The following is a 21,819-nucleotide window of genomic DNA, read 5'->3' on the forward strand; positions in this document are numbered from 1 at the left end:
CTTTCATTTTGAGAGTAAATCAAATTTCAAGTCATTTTTCAAACATTACATTCATTATCTAACGATGAAGCGGCCGGCTTGCTAGTAAAGCACGCAGAAAAATAGATATGACCATCAACCCCGGGCGATATTAGCATGATGTAATATGACAAAACTTCGATAGATTACTGAAAAACCGATATGTAAGGCCTACTTCTTCAAAAGCATGAATGGTTGGTCACTGAGTAAGTGAGATAAAGAAGGCGTAAAATCCTTCCTCAATTTAACAACCAACCAGCGATTCTACTGATGGCCAGCTGACAACAGATGTCAGATTTGCGATATCCACCACCAATAGGGTGACCTGGGTTGAAATAAGATCTTACATGCAGTCAAGACCCACAAAGAATCATCGCACAAGCTCAAGGAACGTATTCCTCCTCGTATTCGTCAAATTTCGCGGAGCTAACAAGGCTTATAATTGCGACACTCTCAAAGTCAAAACTCTCCATGTGGCTTTCAAGTTTGGCAAGATTTCCTCACACAACTACTTCTTCCCGCGATGCTTCAGTGGAGAATGAATGGACAACAGCTGCAGGCAGCGGCTATAGTCGCCGGAGCCTCAGCGTTCTTATACTTCCTAACGAGGTTTTACATGGCCCGTGAGAAGATAAGGAAAATGCAAAGGGCGAACTTGGTAAGTCATTCAAGCCGCCTAGAGCTCAAATGGAGTCGCTGACCGGCGTTATAGCCCATGCCAAAGTTTTCGTTCTTTGCAGGTCACTTCTTGGTGATCGGCAAGATCATGCGCTCCCTACCATCCGACTCTACCATTCACAACATGATGTGGCAGATCTCCAAAGACTACCCGAAAGGCATTTTCTACGTCTGTCTATGGCCTTTTAGCAAAACTACAATGGTAATCACCGATGCGCATGCAGCATCGCAGCTCGAGGGGCGTGTTTTCGCGAAAGGCGCCACTATCATTGATCCACTGGAGAAGATTACCGGCGGCAAAAGTTTGCTGACTATGGATGGCGAAGAATGGAAGCGCTGGCGGCGACTTTTAAGCTCCGGGTTCAGTTCCAATTATATGATGGGTTTGGCACCTCTAATTGCAGATGAAGTAGCTGTCTTTCGGCAGAAGCTACTGGATCGATGTTCGCAAGGTCGTAGTGAAATGTTTCAGCTGGAAGACTTAACTATGAGACTAACTTTTGACGTGATCGGTTCTGTGGTGTTGTAAGTGCTTTTCTTGAGCTTCCATTTTCGACCTGCATGAATCTTACGAAATACGTTCAGAGATACAAAATTTTGCCACCAAATTCAAGATCACCCGCTGGCAGCAACTCTTAGGAAGCAGATCCAATGGACCTCTTTCAAAGAGCCGTTAAGTCCGCTGACCAAGTTGTTCACGATACGGCCGCTAGTGCAGTGGTTTTATGGCAGGCAGCTAGACCGTCACATCTCAGTAGAGCTTGAAAAACGTCTGATGGAACGCGCCGAACATCGAGCATTACCAACTGGTGGTGTAAAGTCAAGATCAAAATCCATAGTGTCTTTGTTCATCGATGAATATTTCAAGGAAGTTGGAGAAAAAGAAGTCGAGAAAACCAATGTGGTAATCAAGAAGATCATCACCCCACAAATACGGCTTTTCTTGTTTGCCGGACACGAGACCACGAGCAGCACATTACTCTACTGCTATCACCTCCTCTCCAAGAACCAAGACGTGCTGTCCCGCGTGATAGCTGAAACCACTCAAGTTTTCGGCCCTAATCCAGCAGAGGTTCAGGACAAAATCCGCAAAGACCCCCAGCTTCTTAACAAAACAACTTACACTACGGCATTTATTAAAGAAGTACTTCGCATATTTGCTCCATCCGGGTCCATGCGCCAGGGGCGTCAAGACACTGTAATTATCGATCAAGACGGCAAAGCACACCCTACTGTTGGCTGTAACGTATGGACAGTCACCCAGGCTCTACACCATAACCCCAGATACTGGAAGGACCCTGAACTTTGCATCCCGGAGCGCTGGCTTGTTGGACCGGAAGATCCTTTGTACCCCCCCAAAGGCGCATGGCGGCCCTTCGAATGGGGCCCGAGGAATTGCATCGGTCAAACCCTAGCTATGATTGAATTGAAAGTCGCGTTGGTGATGACAGTTCGAGAATTTAGCTTTACAGCAGCATATGAAGAGTGGGATAAGCTTCATCCTACCGGTGGGATAAAGACGGTAGATGGTGAAAGGGTGTATCAATCTGTGGAAGGTGGGGGTGGAGCCCGTCCAGCGGACGGGTTCCCCGTACGGATCGAATTGCGGAAGAGCTCCTAGCTAAAGCCATTGGCATGCTTTAGGCAAAGTCGTACTTGAGCTACCCATGTTTACATGTAAGATGTGTGGCGTAAGAGTCGAAAGTTGAGGATATTGAACGAGCTTCCTTCAGTATGCGCACTTCATCTCTCCGTTCAACCTGATAGAATCTTGACGTGGGAATCAGGAGGTACTCGGACAGATGTTGATTGTGTCTGGGTGTGGATAAAAACGTACATGACGCCGACCAAGTCCAAGCTTCAAACTCAATGCAACCAAGCACGATTGGTAGTGTGATTTCACCCCTTGGCACGGACTGAACCCGCCAAAACCCACCTCAAGGAGATAACCCACCTCCCGCCGTGGGACAGTGGGTATTTACACCAAAGACCAAGTGAAAATGTATGTAAACAGAGGTACCGACATCTGTTTACGCATCCAAATCGACATGTATACATTGCTAGTAACACTGATTAAGGCCTAGTTGCCTATCATCCACTTGCATAGAGAGAGATTCGACGTGGCGTTAAGTAACTGAACGAACACGTCGTCATTAGGATGATGTACGACTAGGGAGAGAAAAGGCAGATTCATTGGTCACCGGCAAATGATTGAGAAATCAGGGATGTCCATGTGGCGAAAGTGGCCGCCAGTATGGAGTCTTGGTAAATGCGCGGTGGGTCTGACAAGTGTGAACCTCCATTGATTTCCAGGATATGAAATGTTTTCGGGGCCCTTGAATTTTCCGTTTGAACGAACTCCTTTCCAAAAACTGCATAGCAAGGACTTCAGACAGGCTTGTGTCCACATTTAAGGACAATCGAAACAGCATGATATAATCAAAGTAGCCGTACGGATTTGTTCCAAGTTATAAAGACTCAACAGCCTGTGCGTGCATCTGAACTCTTCACCGCATCTTTTATCTTCACATAAAGCATTTTAGCGATAAACCTTTTAACTGCAGATATCAACAAATAGTCAAGTCCACCACAATGGCTACGAAAGACACGAAACACCAGGTCATCATTGTTGGTGGTGGCATCACGGGACTCACCCTGGCTTTGATGCTTCAACATCAAAACGTCGACTACGTATTACTTGAAGCCTATGACTCCGTTACCCCCAACGTAGGAGCAAGTATCGGTCTCTTCCCCAATGGCCTGCGAATCCTCGACCAACTCGGGCTCTTTGAAGACATCCTCGCCAAGGCGCAGCCAGTCGATTGCATGATCGTTAGAGACAGTAACTCGGGAGAACGCATCATGACGCGAAGAACCAGGCAACTCATTACCGAGCGGCACGGCTACCCAAGCATGTTTATGGAGCGTTACCAGCTGTTGTGCGTCATGTACCAGCATCTCAAGGAAAAACATCGCGTCTTCTGCAACAAGAAAGTCCGTCGCGTCGAGAGCCTAGAGCATGGCGCACTGGTACACACCGAAGACGGATCAGTCTTTGAAGGCCAGATTGTTGTGGGTGCCGACGGCGTGCGCAGCACGATTCGTCGTGAGATGTGGAGGAATGCGGATGCCGCTAACGACTCTGCTGCCATCCCGGCCTGTGACAGGCAGGATATCCCGTGTGAGCATGCCTGTATCTTCGGTACCGCCAAGCCCACTCCTGGCATTAAGCCTGGCGAGGTTGTCGGCGCGAGCGGTCATGGCACGGTGGCTGGCTGTATGGGAGGGCCAGGAGGCGAGGTGTTCGTCTTCTGGTTCTGGTCGCTGCCCAAGGAGCAGCGGAAGTGCGCGATCAATGATATCCCGCGGTTTGACGATGAGGACAAACGCCGCGAGTTCGCACGAGGAGCCGATTCGTTGGTGGCTGACAACGGCCTGCGCTTCAGCACAGTTGCGGATAACTTGCTCTACAGCGGCGTGACAGCGTTGCCTCACTATGTCATGCGAAAGTGGCATTATGGTCGTCTCGTCATCATTGGTGACGCTGCGCACAAGTTCAACCCTCTTGTTGGCCAAGGCGGAAACAGCTGTATCGAATCGTGCGCCTCGCTTGTTAACGCACTGCAAGAGCAGAGCCTCTTTGGCGCTCAGAGCCAGAATTCGCCTGCTTGGCCGTTGCCGAGCGTGACGAAAGCTTTTGAAGCCGTCGAAAATCAGCGTGTCGATCGCCTAGTTGAAATGGTTGAGAGTTGTCAGGACGCTATGCGCAGTTCCGCCTGGGAGTCGTGGCGTCTCCGACTGATGCACAAGTACATGCTGCCTTTGTTGCCGCTTGAGAAGTATGTCGACTACTACAGTAACCAAATCTCTGGCGGTCTACGCTTGTTGAGCATCGATCCGCCCAAGTCCGCTCACAGCTGGCCGTACAATGACGAAAAGACAATCGAGGAGAAATCCCTTACGCTCAAAACAAGTCTCGCGGCTACTATTCCTGTTGCAGCTTTGACTGCCTTTTTCCTAGCAAGAGTACTGCGCAGCGAGAATGGAGTGGGCAGTTCATTGCTCATGTCACGTATTATTGAGAAAGTGTCCAGCTTTAGAAAATGAGGCTGCTGCGGAAGACATCAAACAGTAGAATCATTAGATGCATATGATGATTAAAGCAGTTTCGCAAGGGAGTGATGTATATATTTAAGCCTCTTTTCACAAACCTATCGCAGGATCCATCTTCATTTTCAATCTTAACATAGGAAAAAATAGGGAAAAAATGTCGACATGCTTGCCCCATGGGTTTTTATTCGACTGATTAATCGTATAACATGAACACAAGCAGCGCTATTATTACTCTTTCTCAAGGTGCCTTCAAAAGAATATCCGTCTCTAAACATTGTCTTCACTGGCCTTTGATTTCTTTAACTATCCTTAGCATAGGAGTGGCCAGCGCCGCATTTGCTTGCAAACGTCAACCCACGTTGGTGAAGTTGCTGTTCCACCAGCAGCATCGCGTTGCATCCAGACCTCATTTAAGATTTCTTTGGAGACCAAGTAACCTTTCCATCCCGACTTAGAATGTGCCTTTACCAACCAGTCCTCGAACTGCCTACGCTGTTCGCTCTCTGTGGCCTCTGCTCCAGCAACGAAAGCAGGCCACGCTGTCCCAGGGCCAAGAAGTTCATTTTCTTCCAATGCCTTGTCAAATGCATGGAGTGACTCAATGACCTGTTTTACACTTTCCTGAAGCATTAGGGTGTGGATCTTCCTAATCCGTCTATAGAAGAAAATCACAAGTGCTGCGCTGAGTGCTCTTGTCATGTGTACATGTGGGCGGCTCTGGTTGGTTTCGGCTCCGGTATTTGACAAATAGCGCATCTTGAAAGAGCAGACGGCCTCTTCCAAGTACGATGCCTTTGATTGAAGAAAGGCTGTATTATCGCCATCTGATTGGTCTTGCCCTGTCGCTAGGTGATCCATGACGTTTGCAAGCCTGGTGGTTTGCGATACCAACCTGAGCCAGGTTTCAGGAACGCCATAAATGCGCATATGCATGTCTTCTTGGCAGTTGAGCGAGCTCATTAGATGAATGTCGCGGGTGTCATCGTGGTCTTGATCTCGGTCATGGCGATAAGGTTGTAGGTATGGCGATTCCAAGTGAAGGAAGCTGTCTAGTGTGCTGTCTGTGTTGGTATTCTGGATATTGAGTGGCGTTGCCTGTTTTGATCGAATTGTCCCAGAGTCATTGTCCTCAGGCGTGGTTAGTCCGGTTCTGACCAGTTTAAAGGGCCTCATGGCAAATGGGCTGTTCTCGTGCAGCACATTTGTGCTCTCGGAAACAATGCGCATCCACGCATAGATGTTATGAAATAACCGGGCCCGGCGAGAGAGTTTTGGCTTCTTCAGCCCTCGTCGACGAATCAATCGCTCCATTGCCACCAGATACCTGTGTGAGTCCAACTCGTTTCCAGATAGTAACTTCACAAGAGTTAGTAAAAATCGTAAACCGAGCAAGCATGCAATCTTACAGAAGTAGCTAACACAGCGCCAACGGCCATGAGTTGCTCCTTGTATTTGGCCTTGTTAGAAGACTCCAAGGTGGACTCGGTCTCGAGGCTAATCTTCAGGTGGTATTTAGCGGCATCATATGTTTTCTTTGAAAGAGCCTCCCAGTTCCTTCCAGGTTTTGACAAAGACGGGAAGCTCGCCGCGTTAAGTGACAGGTGGAATGCTGACACAGCGATGAGCGCGTAAAAGTTTGCCAGGCTGGCATGCCTGATCTTTTCTTTTCCCACTTTGAACATTGTCAAATCGATCAGAGTGAGGATTGCATGCGGAACATTAAGAATCCTCCAACCTGATTTCTCGTTAATAGGCAATGATCCCATCTGATTGATGACTTCCTCGTTGAAGTGTTTTAGCAGCAATGGCGCATCCACTTCAAGATTTAGTTCGGGCCATGCCACATCACCGGTGCTAGAATGAACTAGGAGACTATCTTGCGCCATGTCTGTCCAAGTTGTATCACAATCCGCTGCACAACCTGACGGCTCGGTTGGGGCATCGATGCAGTTCAGATTGTTGGCCAGTAGAGGGATGCCCAGCAGCTCGGAATCCCAAGTAAACAGATCCCCCCATTGTAAGAAATCGAGAGAGTTTGAAAAGAAATCACCAAGAGCATCTGGAATGATAACATCGTTTTCGATAGGCTGCTGGTAGCTTGTTGAGTCAAGGCCGGTCCCTTCACGTTGGGCTTGTATGCGATTTTGGCACTGCGGTATAGAGGAAGAAATTATTGAAAGAGGCGAGCTATACGAAGCCACCTCAATGGAGCCTGACCTACACGTTGTAGGTGGAGGGGATAGCATCAAAGTATCATCACCAAAAGAGCTTTGGTTGCATGATGGCACGCTTTTGAAAACCCCAAAGGGTCCAACAGCAAAGTCGGTAGGAATGCGCAGCTCGGGGCCTCGAGTGTTCTCTTCGATTCGGTTGAGGGCAGCCGTAACGGTAGAAGGGACATCAGCAACGAGAGCCGAGCTCATAGATTTCCTTGAAACCTCTAAAAAGATTCATCAGTATGTATTTCAAGTTCAGGAGGAGCTCGATTATTGATATAATTGGACCAACTTACCACTATAAAGATGCCGCCTCGAGTGTTGATTCTTGTCTTCATCTACATCTGGAACGGCATTGCATGCATCTGGCCCTGTTGCAACAATCCAGCGGAGTGCCGGCTTGAAGTCACACGACAAGCCGGCAAGCCGGCATCTATTGCAAATGGGTGCGGTTTGGTCGCATTTAAGATGGCGTCTCCGACAGCCGTTGCAACCTTCGAATGAATGGGAGGCTTTGGGTTTTTGGATTTTCATCTTTCAATCTTAGAATTGAACGGGGGCTGATCGTGTGCTTGGGAAGGAGAGACGTAAATGATTAAAGGCTTTATCTAAGCCGTTGTTCGCGTACGGAAGGTACTCCGATTAGCAGCATACTTAGTGTCTGTAACACCTTGTCTCAAGCCAATACATGCTGATAAGACAGGCCAGTTAGTTGAGGGAGCCACTACCCCGCATTATCTAGGTGTGCATGAGAGGCCTGTCTATCCCGCATCTTGCGACCCAACTTGGCAAGTTTCCGCGGCAAAGTTCTCAGGCAGCAAATTGGCCTGGAAGCGCGCATGTAGTTTAACGATAGGCCATATACCTATGTTGTCTAAAAACACCGAAGTAATGTAGAAAGTTAAGACGTAATGAGAGAAGATTACTTCTGCTGCGGTTGTAATATAGTATCTGTGATGGTGATTACAGGCACCCAGTATTTGGCATTTCGCGATGGCGTACATTCATCACCCAAGTTAAAAGGGAAAGCAACCCCGAGAAGCACCTAAAGACCCACCGCCCAAAACAAAGTTATGTCACCTCAAGTAATTTAACGAGCGTTTACAGGAATGACCATTGATAATACACTGCTCTCTAATACTTGAAAATCCCAACGGCATATTCCATGTGAAATGGGCAGCGCGCCGACTTACTCTCAGCACGGCGCTTTATTAGCTCCAGCCATGTGCCACTAAGGAAGGGTGTGGTTCTTGAGTTCGCGACAACTTCTGTTTAAGTATTCCGAGCTTCTTCATTTCCCTGTCAACGATAAGATTCTTGAGGGCCTTATCAATCTCATCGGCCCTGGCGGAAATAGTTTGATCTAGAACCCAAGGCGTAAGATGTTATACTAGTATCACATCTCGCAAAGCAGGTACTCACGAAAGTTGTCACGAAGTCGCAAGGCGTTATTAAACTTGTTGGCAAGCACTTCTTGCCGAGTCTCGCAGGGGTCCCAGAAACCATGAATAATGTCTAACGACAGTCTAAGGGAGCTTGAAATCCTGAAATATGCCGCAATGACGACTGAAACGGCGTTGAACAGCGAGATTACGTTGTTATTTCGCCGAGCTTGGACTCTTAACAGGTCTCAATAGACGAGCAATAGCTGCCACAGCGAGGCCCACACTGCAGGCCTCTCGTGATTTAGAGAGCGTGGTATGAACATATACAAAATGATTGTCTGGAGCGCTTTGATTTCAAACGATTCGGGGGCCTTACGTATGATTGTTTTGAACTCTGCCGTGGCGAGCAGTGGCAGCGGCACCACCGCGTTGGTATTCTCTCGGATAAAGCCCAAGTTTTCCTCGCAATAGATCTTATACATGATCTTCATTTTGTAAATGTTGTTTAAAAGTTTCATCGGTCAGCCATTAGCATAAGAATATCGAATATGGAACAACATTTCGTACTTGGGGTCGCCTCGGAGTTGGGGGGCCACCTGAGCGGCACGGGGCGGAGTAATCCTTGGTGAAGAGCTCGATGAGACCTTCGAATGTGTCTTGGTCTTCAGGGGACAGCAAACTCTCGCCCCATCTGACAAGCTCGTCGTCCGAAGAGACCTCTTTGTGTTCTCTAGCAAGAACGCAACAGTGGTGAACAGGCTGTTGAATGTCCTCCGCTACGCAACAGTAGTTTTGCAGGACGGTGAAAAGTCTTGCTCCGTGCTGGCGGCGACTAACCACCATATGGCCCTTGTGGATGCTCCCATAGAACCGTGACTGCAGAAATCGGAGCGACTCAGTCGCTCTTAACTCCTCTTCCTTGGCCAAGACAGCAACTATCACGTATTAGCTCGTGGTTCTTCTCTTATTAAAGGTCTATATTCAAGCAAGATGAAAGAACTGACATCTCGTTGGGGAAAAGATTGAGGCGGTATCGACTATGTTGCGACGAATGCATGCTCTTTTTGGGTCATGGGGATAAGCTTTTTTGCAACTGTTGCATGTACCATAATGATTACACTTAACCTTCATGATGCGGCATCTCCGCATGCTCCAATAACCCGGACTTCACTTATCTCTAACAAATCCTTGACGGCCCGTTTTCTTCCGCTTGAAGTTTTGGACCGAATCTTGTGCTTCACAAGAGCTTGAGGGTTCAGCTCTTTCGAGAGGGTTTTTCCCTGATCAAGACAGGGAGAGAGGTGCAAGTCGAAAGGGTTGATATGTTCAAAAGTCGTTACTGAAATAGGCGTCTTTTGTGTTTACAGCTGCGCCTTTTTCCAAGTATCACATTCGACCCTGTCTAGAAGCAGTACAATTTACACATGTTAAATTGAGCCAGTGTAGAAATACGTTTCCTGTTCGACAGGAGTTGGAATCAACTTCATGCGTCCAAAAGCTGCAAGCCTTGAGATAGGGGCAAGATTATGTGTATGGCTAGCATGGTGGCCATCGAGCCAAAATTCTAGCTACCCAATAATGTCGGGAAAAGAATGGGTGTCATTAACTTCACTCCATTGAGAACGACCCCTTCTCCAGGGCAACATTATGTATTATTGGAATAAAGGCAACAATGTTACACCCTCTGCGGAATGAAAGTACCAATACTTCCGTTGTTCAAGGTCACGGAACTGGCACACCTTAATCGCAGAACACTTCGTATTGTTTATATCGCTAAGTAGGAGGTGAGAGAACAATGATAGGGATGAAAAAAGAGTAAGAAGGAAGAAGACAGGTGATTGATGAACCTGCTCTAGGTTATACGTTCAAAACTCGAGGCACGAGGGCCGAACCAAAAACATCTTTCTCTTCCCTATTTCGTAAGTCCAGGCGAAGAGTTTTGGCCCAGTAGTGGCCGCAGAGCTCAGTGAGACAATACGGTCAAACAGAAATCACATATCACTCAATGCAGAGCAGAAATCTTCAAATCATGGTTTACGTCAGTACTAGCAATGTGGATTATTGAATACATTATTACCAGGTCATGGATCAACAAGCTTCAAGTCAAGCCGAAAGGGCCCAGGGAACAGGATATATCTGTCATAGATAAAAGGTCGCACGGGCACTCGCTTTTGAGCAGAAATTTAACAAGGACTGCCACCTAGGAGAGTAGTTTCTCTGTAAATTTGAAGGGAGAGTGCCAACTTGTTACTGTGATATCTACGCTTGCCCTATCTAGACTGTACGAAGATTGCATGGTTTTGGTGACGTCCTAATTCCGAGATCCGATTCAATAGTGAGAAATAACTCAACTTACTGGAGTGAATGTAGGTAAATGAAAGTACACAGTGTTAACAACATATGGACTGGTGTAATGCCTAGAATGTGTCAGCGGGTAAAGATTTCCGCTGATATGCAGCAGTTATGTGACACGGACCATGCTTGTGACAGAATTATAATAATCACCTGGGTAGGTGCCTAAGCTAAGGTAGAGCCTCACCTATTTAGGCAACCAAGTGTAAAGGTGGGTGGTGGCAAAGGTGTCTTGGGTCAGCAAAACCCTTGTTTAGACGCCGAGGAAGCCTCGGGCGTGCGATAGGCAAAAGGAAGGGCGGTTACATGGCAGTCATTGGTAGGCCACCGGCAGCGGAAACGAGCGTCTGCCTTGATGAACGCACATACATATCTTGGCACTGCAGGGTTGCTTTTCCAAGGCTGTCTTTGGTCTATCAACAGTAACCACCGCCTATGAATTGCACGCTCTCTGAGCCGGCCATGTTTCCAAATTTGCCCAACCTATTTGATACCTACCGCAGCCCTCAGCTTATGCGTAGCCTCGCCACCAAAAAAGCCCTCCATCCTATCCTAAGATGAAAAAAAAAAAAAAAAAGGCCGACACATCTGTGGCTTACGGACGCGTGATTAAACCTAGCCCCTGGAGTTATTGATTCTCAAAGCCTTATCAAATAAAACATTATTCCCCAAATATTTCACAGGCTTGCTGCTATTTGGCACACAGGATCCCATTCCAGTCTTACAAACCACAATAAAACACTAAGCCCTAACACAAACAGAACACCCGCGCTCCTGGATCGTCACAGCCTCTGCGTATGGAAATATGACTTCTCAAAGTCCGCAGCGTCCTGATATTCGACCCATAAGCAAACGTGGTACTATGTTAACTACATCTGAAACCAAACAGATGCGGTACACACCCAGAAGTAAATCAATGGCATCCAATGTTGTATTACGAGCCTAACCACGCATCAGGCACAACCGATGATTACATTAAAATGATCGCATATCATTCTCAGCAAACCAGCGCTGAGACCTTATATCCAGGGGAGATTTACAATCCTCTGAGAGAATTCTTTGGGCAAAAAACATATAAAGTAGACCATGTGGCCGGGAATTTTGCTGGGATCATCAGTCCAAGCCACGCGGACCAGTTAACTTCACCAGAGAAGCAAAATTTGCCAGCAAAATCGTCGGACAGCAGCAGGAGCCAAGAAATATTTAATGAATATGCTGATCCAGAGTCGTGTATACAAGCGTTGAAAAGTAACATCGAAATGTCACAACCGCAAGTACTCTTCCTACGGGGCCACCCATCCCCCCATTGGCTTGCAAGCATTGGCGCTTTTTGTCAAGCCGATCCGGAGCTGTTTCGCTGGTTCCTCAGATACCGTGAGGATCCAGAGAGCGAAAGCGACGACTACTTTGGCTGCGCTCCTTCAATAATGAGCAACATATTTCGCTTCAAGTTCTTTACTATTGGGACTAGAAAATACCGACATCATTCACCTCAGGAGGAAGTAGACACATTGCGAAAAAATGCAGATCGTGATTTCCAGAAATACCAGACTGAACTGAGAAAACCCTGGGTCCTGAAGCCTGGGGACTCAATCGTACGGCAGTTCTACGTGCTAGACGCACGACATTGTATCATTGAACAAGAAATAGTGGTTTCTGTTTTTGATATTGGTAAAACTTGGATAGGTATGAGTCCACTCGCATAGATATGGTGGATGTATTCGCTAATGGCCATAGCAATTGCTTGTACAGATGCAGGACACGACCTAAGGAAAGGGCCGCTGATACCGTGGCTCGGAGGTGGTGATGAACCATTCCCAATCACACTTCTCCCAATCATTCAATATAAGCCTAGATGCGCATTGAAATCCCGCAGTATACGCGGGAGTACGGCTGGGTCAGAGAGGGAAAATAAGCAAAGTCTTGCTGTCTTTCCAGAAGGCTACGGCCATGGCCTAGATTGGTCGCTTGCAAAAACTGACCGTTTCCATGTCTTGTCCGACATGTTCAGACTAGCTGCGTTCTCCCAGAAGCAGCTCCTGAATGTGTTAAAGGAGAAGATAACAATCGAAACGAGTCGCTCATCGTTAAGTAACGAGAACCCTACACTGGCCAACCTCCTATACTTTCGGGAAATCCTTCAAGATCAGCTAAGCAACGCTTCATACATGCTTCAACTGATGGACAATCGGACAGAAATCTTCCAAAATGTCCGTCGTTCGAGTGTCGTCTCGTCAGCCGATCAAATCTCAGCCGATCGCTCTGTGGCTGAAATCAATATCTTGCTCAAAGACCAAAACTCGCAAGCACAATTACTCCACGAGAGGTGCACTCAAGGGATGGCAGTCATGAGTAACAACAGTATGCTCGCTGAGTCGAAACGCAGCGTCCACCAGGCAAAATTAGTTACGAAGCTCACACTCGTCGCCTTCGTGTACCTCCCATTCACGTTTACGGCTGGTTTCTTTGGTATGAACTTTGCGGAATTGGGAGCTGATAACAGTATGCATTTGTGGATTTTTTTTGCGGCATCTTTACCTCTGATGTTTGTTACCCTGGCTTTCTTAGTGTTTGACATGCAAACAATTAAGAGAGTCCTAAAAGCGCTGCACATTGCTTACCGGGACAAACAGTAACGGTGGTTTTTTAAAGCATACAACTTGAACTTAATTTATAGCTATCCTGTCTAGTTTACCTAAAATTTCAATTTAAGATTATACATTGAGACAAGAAAGAATAATTTAGACAACGTTGAATACAAAAAGTAGATGTTATTTTTTAATGAAATAGATATTTGGTTTGACCTCTGTGTCCTTAATGATGCTTACAATTGAAAAAGAATAACTTTTAATAAGCTAGTATTAGGTCCAGCCTATCATTAATCTGGGATGTTATCTACCACTTTCACCTGAACGCGGGGATCTTCATGTCAGCATGACCCCCTCGTTTCGATAGGTGTGCCACCCTTCCTTGGCCGGCCAGTCGCATCCCGCATATTCATTAGTCGGTTATGCAGCCTGATCATAGCCTGGTACAGAGAGTCACAGAGACTGATTAACCCCTCTCCTCCTCAAATACAAGAAAAATGGAGACAGTCGAAGCCAGCCAACTTTGCAGTAGCCAGCACCGCTTCAATCCTTCCTGCTTCTAGGAGCGTTCGCATCTATGTGTCGCCATGTCTGAATTATCGTCAAGTGCTAAAGCTACCCGGAGCGGAGGTTTACAGCAAATTCGTGTCGGGCCGAAAGTTGGAACGCTGTATGTCACAGTCTCACATGTTTATTCTTTCAGCACCTAGCGGGAAGTGGCCAAAGCTGATGACAGCAGTGTGCTCGCTGTCGGTGGAGTTGGGACAACTCCTCCTGAGCATTGGACCAATACGAAAGGCGAGCTGTGGCTTAGCACGCTAAACATACCCGACATTGGGATTCTGTCCTTTCCAAACAGACTTGCAGCAAATGGTGTCCTCTCCGGGAGGGAAGTGGAAGACGAGGGCGCTTCTCTTCTCGCAGAATTGCGCCGTCTCGCCGAAGATGAAACCGTATGTCTCACCTCTCTGATACAGGGCCTTGCTAATGATACTAGGTGATTCGAGCTCCAATTGTGCTGGTGGCACATAGTTTAGGAGGGCTGGTGGTGAAAAGGGTCTGTCTCTTGCAACCAACTCTAGTGATATTTCAGCTAATTAAACTCTTTTGCAGGCTATTTGTCTGGCAAAGCAAAGCCCAAAGGCTTATCGCGATGTTATGCGCAGAACTGGTGGCTTCATTTTCATGGGATGTCCGCATTCATCGTCTCGAGATTTGGAAGATTGGTTCGGAGTTGAAAGTATTCTACAGAAATTTACCAAAGGGAGGAAGAACGCCCTCGACCCGCAGTGTGTTAAGAGTTTGGCTGCTGACTGCGACAACTTCCGAGTCATCCTAGCTGAAGATGAGAAGAGAGTTCTGACGGTGAGCGAAAAGAAAGGAATGAGCAAACAAGTGATTGGAAAGAAAATTATAGTAGGTCTCCTTGCTACAGCCAAACCTTCCTTGTGGGCAAGGCTTATGACAAACAGTTTGTTGACAAAGATTCGGCAACCATTGGCCTCAAATATGAGACAGTAATTGAGGATAATTCTAATCACCGAGACCTTTGCCTGATGTCTGGGAGTAACGAAACTCTCGATAAGGCTCTCGAATTCCTTTATCCAGTACTGAAGGATACTAGAACGGCTATCGCAAAGGAGTCTCCGCAATGTAAGTACATGGTATTGTGCCAAGAATGTGCTCACAAGAAATTAGACATCAGACCACCCGTTTTCGACCTATCTACCGTTAGAGACTCAAGCAGTGATGAAGAAGATTCTGCTGAGGCCGCAGATAAATCTGTGTCCGGTCGGTTTACATGCTACGTGTGAATACAATTACATATTTGCTAATATTCTTTGAAGGCCGGTATCCACACCGTAACCCCAATCAGACTATAACAGCACCATCAGAACTAGCTTCTTCAACCAACCGCGAATCATGGACTAGAGACGCAACCACAGGAAGTGATAGGGTCAATCCAGATCTCATCTCTGCCCTCAAAGATTTTACTATCGAACAACGGGACCCTATTCTGCCCTGCAGGTACACGCCATTGCCAAGAGATCCCGTTTTCTCCGGTCGTGAGGATACGCTAGCAACCATTCGCCAAGTACTTATAACTTCAGCACACGAGTCAGAAGATGGGTCCAATAGCTCGCTAAGCGATATATCCTTACCGCTGAATGTTTATTCTCTCTGTGGTCCGGGTGGAATGGGTAAAACGTCCATTGCCAATGAATTTGTTCACAGGTATTCAGCGGAATTCGATGCTGTGTTCTGGGTCGCAGCGGACGAAGAAACAAAACTCTTCAACAGCTTTAGAGAGATTGCTCTGAAGCTCGGCATCATTACAGCCACCGATGGCAAAGACCTGCCAGCAATCCGAGAAACGCTCTTAGCATGGCTCGCAAACCCTCTTAAATCTTATGAACACATGGACCACGTCAAACCCGAGAGAGCATCTTGGTTGATCATATTCGACAATGTAGAACGCGCCGATACACTTGAGGACTTTTGGCCCAAAGATGCTGCGGGCTCCGTCCTGGTTACCTGTCGAGACCCCTTGGTCAAAAGATCCATCTACTTGAGAAATACTGGCATAATTGTTCCTGAGCTGTCATTGGACGAAGGTGTAACTTTGCTTTTGCGGCTCACTAGCCGTGATAGCGATCAGTATGACATAAAGCAGGCACCTGAGGTTGTTCGAACCTTGGGCAGATACCCCCTTGCCATTGCCCAGATGGCTGGTGTCATACTAGCACGAGACCTCAGTTTTGACGAATTTCTGGAATTGTATTCTGAGAAGTCCGAACGAAAAGAAATGCTTGGAATCTCAGAAGGTCAATCAGCTTCTCTCCGCAGGTACAATCAGACACTCGGCACCGTCTGGGCCCTAGACGACTTGAAAGAAGGCAAAGCATTGTTAGAAGTGATATCGTTTCTCGACCCAGACAAGATACCGGAATCACTTTTGGAAAAGAATCCAGCGTGCACAGATTGGTACCGCTATCCTAAGACGGCATTGGAATATTCTAAGGCTCGTGCCGAGCTTCTTTCCAGGTCGCTGATATACAGAAATCGGGACAAGAAGACCTTACGTGTCCACCGGCTGGTACAGGATACGGTGAGAACCGAGATGGATGATGCAACATACAACGAGGTATACTCCAGGGTGCTGGACATGCTTGGTGCTCGGTGGCCGAGAGTTTTCAAAGGCTTTGGCAACGTACAAACAGACTGGCAAAAGAATGCAGAGCTGTGGCCACACACCCTCTCTCTTTTTAAGTATCGAGATCGTTTCAACCCTGCTGCTGCTCCCCATGCAGCTGCAATCAAGCGGATGGATTTCACCCTCGATATCTTGATGTACGTGAATGGGAAAAGCTCGCGCGTATTCAAGACACTGACAAGCGACCAGGTTCAGCATTGCAGATTCCCGATTCAGTGCGTCGCCAGTTTTGATAACCTTTTTCTCCTTTTTGCGGGACGCAGTGAAAGAGGACGAGCCAAGCTTGGAGCTACAGATGATTGACGCTACTTTCCACTACCGTCGAGGAGAACTCGGGTTGCACATCAACGACCGTGAGCACCCTTTGCCCGACTTCAGTAAATGTGTCGAACTTCTGGATATGTTACTAGATGACGACGCCAAGAGGTCTGATTCGTTCTATGGAGTCACGGTGAATGAGCTTGGTTGTGCGTACTTGATGAACTGGGACGACGAGAATGGGCTGGTTGAATTCGAGAAAGCAACTGCCATTCTGAAGAATCTGAAAAAGCCCTCAGCACAGGAGACTACAATGGCACAGATTAATGAAGGATTTGTACATGGTTACCTTGGTCGCTACGAAGAAGCTTCGCAGATCTTCGATATGGCATTGAAGGATCGTTATCGAGAGCTTGGTGAGGATGATGCTTCCTCTTTTGTGTAAGTGGACTGACCTCAATCTTATGATAACCTACCTGGATTCTAATGGTGTCTTCTTTTGATATAGAAACGGAAAGCTGTTCCTAGGCTGGGGAAATATTCTTGCTGCACAGGGTCGACTTGACGAAAGCTTTAGACTACATATCAAATGTCTCGAGCATTACAAGCGTTCCGTCGGCAATCTTCACCATCGAACCGGCGACGGCTGTGTGAAGGCTTCGGATCATTTTGCTCGCACAGGAGACGGTCCTACGGCGCTGTAAGTTCGCTTAGCTGGGGTTCTGCAGCGGCAACCGCTAACCATTGCAGTGCATTACTTGACCAAGCCCTCAAGATCTTCGACCTCGACTCGTATCACAGACCAGAAGCTGCTAGAGCTCACTACAAGAAGGGAAACATTCTCAAGAAGACTGACAGAGAAGCAGAAGCCAAAAAAGAACTAGATATGGCTCTTGATATTTTCAACAGCGTTGTCCCTCCTGAAGACCGCGTTGGAAGCATCGATGAATTGGATGACGAGGATTTTGATCACTGGATCATGTTTTGGTCCCGCTGATGGAAAGCCTTTCTATCCACATTATGTGATTACATGGCGAAAAATGAACTAGCAAAGCTGTTTGACTTGACGGTCTTGTCGTGGGTTGCAAATCAGAATACAAATCTGATTTTCTGAAAGAAAATACATCTTCAAGCTCGTTAACAGAATGGAGGCTTAGTGATTAATTTGTGCTGGCTTTGGTGCCATTTTATTTATCATTTATCATAGGCGTTGGCAATCACCAAAGAATGTCTAAATAAACGGACATATTATAACAACCAGGATGTTTTGTGCAGCGTCACATTTTATTAAGTGCCGAATTATTATCATTGATGGCATGATTATGATCAGGCAAGGTCTCAAGCAGCAGTGTGTGGTCATTCATTCCATATCTGGCGTATATAAGTCCGGGTTTTAAAGTCATTGATAGCGCCCACGGCGCCGTGTGTGTTTGCAAGGCGGATAATTTGTACGTGCGCAACTCTTGATGCTTCACTCGTCCGTAGGAACCCCAGTATCAAGAATGAACCTTTTGTCCGCGCTCAATGTCCTTTCCAGCGCGCTGGGATGCGATATGTTGTTCGGTCGCAACAGTGGCAGGCGAACAGGTGCCGAACACATGGCGGTTGAAGTTATCGTTGCCATTGTTACCGATAAGCATCAGACGTCCAGTGGCAGCCTCTTCAGGAAGAGGAGCATACCACTTCTGCCATGGTTGAGCACGCTTATCAGTAGAGCCGGACATGGTGATGAAGTTTCTTTTCACGCATTAGCAGAAGGCATCAGCACGTGTTCTTTCGTCATTTGAAGCTTGTTCTGAGAACTTACATCGTTTCGTGTCAAGTAAGTATGTTGTGTTGGTTTGGTTATTCGAGACAAAGAGATCGCTTCACGAAGACAACGCTATAAAAGTGGTTCTCCTCCTATTAATACTGATGAGCTTGTGCTGGAGTCCGCTAGATGCCTACTTAGGCAGGTGCCTCCGTTATCTCGCCTCATCCCGCGCTACCCCGCTCGACCCCCACCTTTTACGCCCGTATTACCGCTGTGAAGGATCAACATCGGCAGTGTCTATATACTGATGGGCACTGTCTTTAAAGTTATAATAGGTGTGATAGCCCTATTGTAGAGACTTTCAAACACATGCTATGTTCATCTCAAAATCTAAGTAAAAAACACAATTCGAGTCATCTTGAAACTGTACATTTGCTGCATAACGCCTTAGGAACCAATGGCCTCAATGAACACCCAGAACGTGATCCCAAAGGACGTAAGCTCATACATGACCTTCTTGTCAAGGAATGAACTATACCAAACCGAAAAGCCTTACACAACCGATTTCCCTGTTAACCACATTGCGAACGGCAAAATAACTAATCATATATTCGACGTTCACTCCACAATCTTCCACGATGCAAGAACTTCCAAAGAGTCCTTTACCTTGGACCGGAACGGATTTTGTTTCCTCAAAACCAAAACCTCTCTTCAACCAGAGGAGGCTACATCTGAGAGGACTGAATTGATGGAGAAGTATATGCAAGAGGTCGCCGCCGTGCTACAGAACAATCTTCCACAATACCAAGAGATCAGACCCATGGACTTCCAGGTATACATTCTCGTCTTGATTGTGCCTATAATAAGTCTGAACAGTTACAAGGTTCGCAGGCGGCATCCGTCTTTTCCCAATGGCGCGGAGCGCAGAGCAGAGTTTGCCCAGCCGTCAATAATGGCCCACTCGGACTTTTCGAAGAGAGGAGCATTCCTGCGTATGGCCGACATCTTTCCAGGTCAAGAGTCGTATTACGAAAATAGAAAATTTGATCTGATCAAGTAAGTATCCAAACCAATTGAGTGTAACTTTTCACCAACACTTATCAGTGTCTGGCGCGTTTTACGAGGGCCAAGTAACGACTGGCCTCTGGCAGTATGCGACTACAGCCTCATCAACGCCGAAAACGACATCACTACGAATGATGCCCTTCATTACAAACGAATAGGAGAGAACTCATTACTTTATCATAGTGATGCACAGCGGTGGTACTACCTTAGTAACATGGAAGAGGATGACCTACTAGTTTTCAGGAATGTCGATTCGGACGGGACGATGGCTCGTAGGTTGAAAGGACACACTTCTGACAGACAACGTTCACTGAAACTCTCTAGGCGGTTTCCATGCGTCATTTCACAATCCAAACTCGGCCGGTGAATTTCGACACAGCATAGAAGTTAGACTCGTGGCATTTCGTGATTGAGAAATTGAGCCTTTGATGGACCTACAAGTTTGCATACGGAACAGGAAGTGGGTCTAAGAGATTTGGGACTCTGAAAAATAATCTCAACTAGAAGAATGAGTATAAACACTTCTACTAGCAACTATTTCTATGGATACACTGCTTGGTGACCACGAAACGGGTCCTCCCAGGTAATGCATTTCTTGACTTCCATGATATTTTATAGTTCATAGTCGTGCTGCGTGAAGCAACAGTCTGCAGACAATGCCATCAGAAATACTCTAGGAACCGTAACCGCCGCTGATCGTCCGGCATTTTAAGAAATTCTTCAACCTCCTTCTCCTTCACTGGAATGTAAGCATCTAGTAAATCTTTCGGTACGATGGGTTTCCCACTGGATTCTGCCTTCAGTAAGTCCAGTGCTTCCTGCAGACTTCTCGGCATCCTTTTGACCAGTCTATATTCAGCACGTCCTCCATTGTCCAGCGACTGGGGGAAAACAGTACAATCTTCCCAGTCAAGAACCAAGTTTTTGCCGAGCCCATTCAAGCCAGATAAAAGAACAGCCGCGGCGAACAGGTACGGATTTGACGTGCTGTCCATCATACGAAATTCCCAGTGTTTCTCACTTATGTTACGCACAGGCAGGTCGCGGTTCTCGGTACCAAATCCGACCCACTCACCAGCTGCGTCTTTGGTGGTTCGAACATAGCCGTCATAGTTGGCCATTCCGAAGGCACAGAGAGACCCCATGTGATTCAAAATTCCTGCGAGAAAGCTGTCCGTGTGCCTCGTTTCTAGTTTGTCAACGGACATATGCAGGTGGGTGCCATTCGTCGGTCCATTCAGGAGTGGCTTAGGAGCCATGGTTGCCTTGATATTGTGTCGAACAAAGACTGTACGGATTGTTTCCTGTGCTAGGACAAATGAATCGATGGCATCGAGTAGTGGCTCGGGACTGAGGGCAAATTCGATCTGATCATGCGTTTCGGTGTGGAAGTGATGGATATTGATAGATGATCGTTTGAGACTGTCAATAATCTCCTCGACTATGTCCAGCGTCTGGCCGCGCAGTCCAGCGGTTGTTTGATAGCTGTTCAACCGATCTAATTGATCAAGCGGCTGGGAATTATGGTCCAGGAGCATACACTCAATCTCAAAGCCAGCCAGTGCCTTTGTATCCCAATTTTCCTCCAGCTGCTTTAGTGCACGAGACAAGAGCGCGCGTGGGCACTTGCTATGTGTATCTTCGGCCTCTTTGTGTTCCACGAAACACATGACAGACGCATGGCTTGGCCTGAACCCGCAGCAGCGTAGCGAAGACCAGTCGGGGCGCAGCTCCCAGGTTTCAAGATGATTGCCAGTTGGAAAGCATCTTGGCGCCGTTGAAATTGGTATGATCATGCTCACTTGCGGGATCAGGTATTGCTCATTTCCTCGAGCAATCTCCAAACATCGAGCAACAGGTACGAAGCGGACGCGGAGAACGCCGGAGTAGTCGATCCATTGAAGACGGATGAAGCTGGTCAAGTTGTTCTGATCAAGAAACTTTTGAAGTTTCTCTTCGTCTGAGGTCATTGTGGTCAAACTAAAGATCGGGGCAGATTTTGAAGATGTTACAGGTATCAAGACACTGCTCCAAGCCAACCGAAGCGGTGAAGGACAAGGCTGGCGGGGTAGGGTGACTCAAGAGTGCCTTGAGGAAACAAGAGGTGATTTTATCCCCTGCACTGCATAACTGATTCACGTGACATAATCGGGAGATGACGTACCTTTTTATCCGGGCA

The 21,819-nt window shown here is 47.1% G+C and overlaps 7 protein-coding genes across 7 annotated transcripts; 4 read left to right on the forward strand and 3 right to left on the reverse strand.

Annotated features, from left to right (window-relative positions):
* Positions 1 to 541: 541 nt before the first annotated feature.
* On the forward strand, positions 542 to 2,317 carry CTRU02_207221 (afln vera monooxygenase; the record flags this gene model as incomplete). The annotated part of the gene is made up of 3 exons (XM_036719395.1): positions 542 to 676; positions 731 to 1,221; positions 1,282 to 2,317. 3 exons carry the CDS (start codon positions 542 to 544, stop codon positions 2,315 to 2,317), a joined length of 1,662 nt encoding a protein of 553 aa, XP_036589102.1.
* A 971-nt stretch (positions 2,318 to 3,288) lies between these two features.
* CTRU02_207222 (FAD binding domain protein) lies at positions 3,289 to 4,803 on the forward strand (the record flags this gene model as incomplete). Its single annotated transcript, XM_036719394.1, has 1 exon — positions 3,289 to 4,803. One exon carries the CDS (start codon positions 3,289 to 3,291, stop codon positions 4,801 to 4,803), a length of 1,515 nt encoding a protein of 504 aa, XP_036589101.1.
* Positions 4,804 to 5,118: 315 nt separating this feature from the next.
* CTRU02_207223 (C6 transcription factor) lies at positions 5,119 to 9,541 on the reverse strand (the record flags this gene model as incomplete). The annotated part of the gene is made up of 5 exons (XM_036719393.1): positions 5,119 to 6,165; positions 6,216 to 7,249; positions 8,787 to 8,895; positions 8,978 to 9,345; positions 9,517 to 9,541. The coding sequence occupies 5 exons, from the start codon at positions 9,539 to 9,541 to the stop codon at positions 5,119 to 5,121; spliced, it is 2,583 nt and encodes an 860-aa protein (XP_036589100.1).
* Positions 9,542 to 14,220: 4,679 nt separating this feature from the next.
* Positions 14,221 to 17,819, forward strand: CTRU02_207224 (tetratricopeptide repeat domain-containing protein; the record flags this gene model as incomplete). The annotated part of the gene is made up of 7 exons (XM_070204855.1): positions 14,221 to 14,303; positions 14,517 to 14,766; positions 14,823 to 15,003; positions 15,594 to 16,701; positions 16,754 to 17,263; positions 17,331 to 17,522; positions 17,573 to 17,819. 7 exons carry the CDS (start codon positions 14,221 to 14,223, stop codon positions 17,817 to 17,819), a joined length of 2,571 nt encoding a protein of 856 aa, XP_070061388.1.
* A 499-nt stretch (positions 17,820 to 18,318) lies between these two features.
* On the reverse strand, positions 18,319 to 18,546 carry CTRU02_207225 (uncharacterized protein; the record flags this gene model as incomplete). Its single annotated transcript, XM_036719391.1, has 1 exon — positions 18,319 to 18,546. One exon carries the CDS (start codon positions 18,544 to 18,546, stop codon positions 18,319 to 18,321), a length of 228 nt encoding a protein of 75 aa, XP_036589098.1.
* Positions 18,547 to 19,527: 981 nt separating this feature from the next.
* On the forward strand, positions 19,528 to 20,053 carry CTRU02_207226 (methyltransferase CmcJ; the record flags this gene model as incomplete). Its single annotated transcript, XM_036719389.1, has 3 exons — positions 19,528 to 19,631; positions 19,680 to 19,912; positions 19,965 to 20,053. 3 exons carry the CDS (start codon positions 19,528 to 19,530, stop codon positions 20,051 to 20,053), a joined length of 426 nt encoding a protein of 141 aa, XP_036589097.1.
* A 249-nt stretch (positions 20,054 to 20,302) lies between these two features.
* CTRU02_207227 (glutamine synthetase) lies at positions 20,303 to 21,610 on the reverse strand (the record flags this gene model as incomplete). Its single annotated transcript, XM_036719390.1, has 1 exon — positions 20,303 to 21,610. The coding sequence occupies one exon, from the start codon at positions 21,608 to 21,610 to the stop codon at positions 20,303 to 20,305; it is 1,308 nt and encodes a 435-aa protein (XP_036589096.1).
* Between the last annotated feature and the right edge of the window lie 209 nt (positions 21,611 to 21,819).

Source organism: Colletotrichum truncatum (genome assembly GCF_014235925.2).
Source record: "Colletotrichum truncatum strain CMES1059 chromosome Unknown Contig_0004, whole genome shotgun sequence".
NCBI lineage: Eukaryota > Fungi > Ascomycota > Sordariomycetes > Glomerellales > Glomerellaceae > Colletotrichum > Colletotrichum truncatum.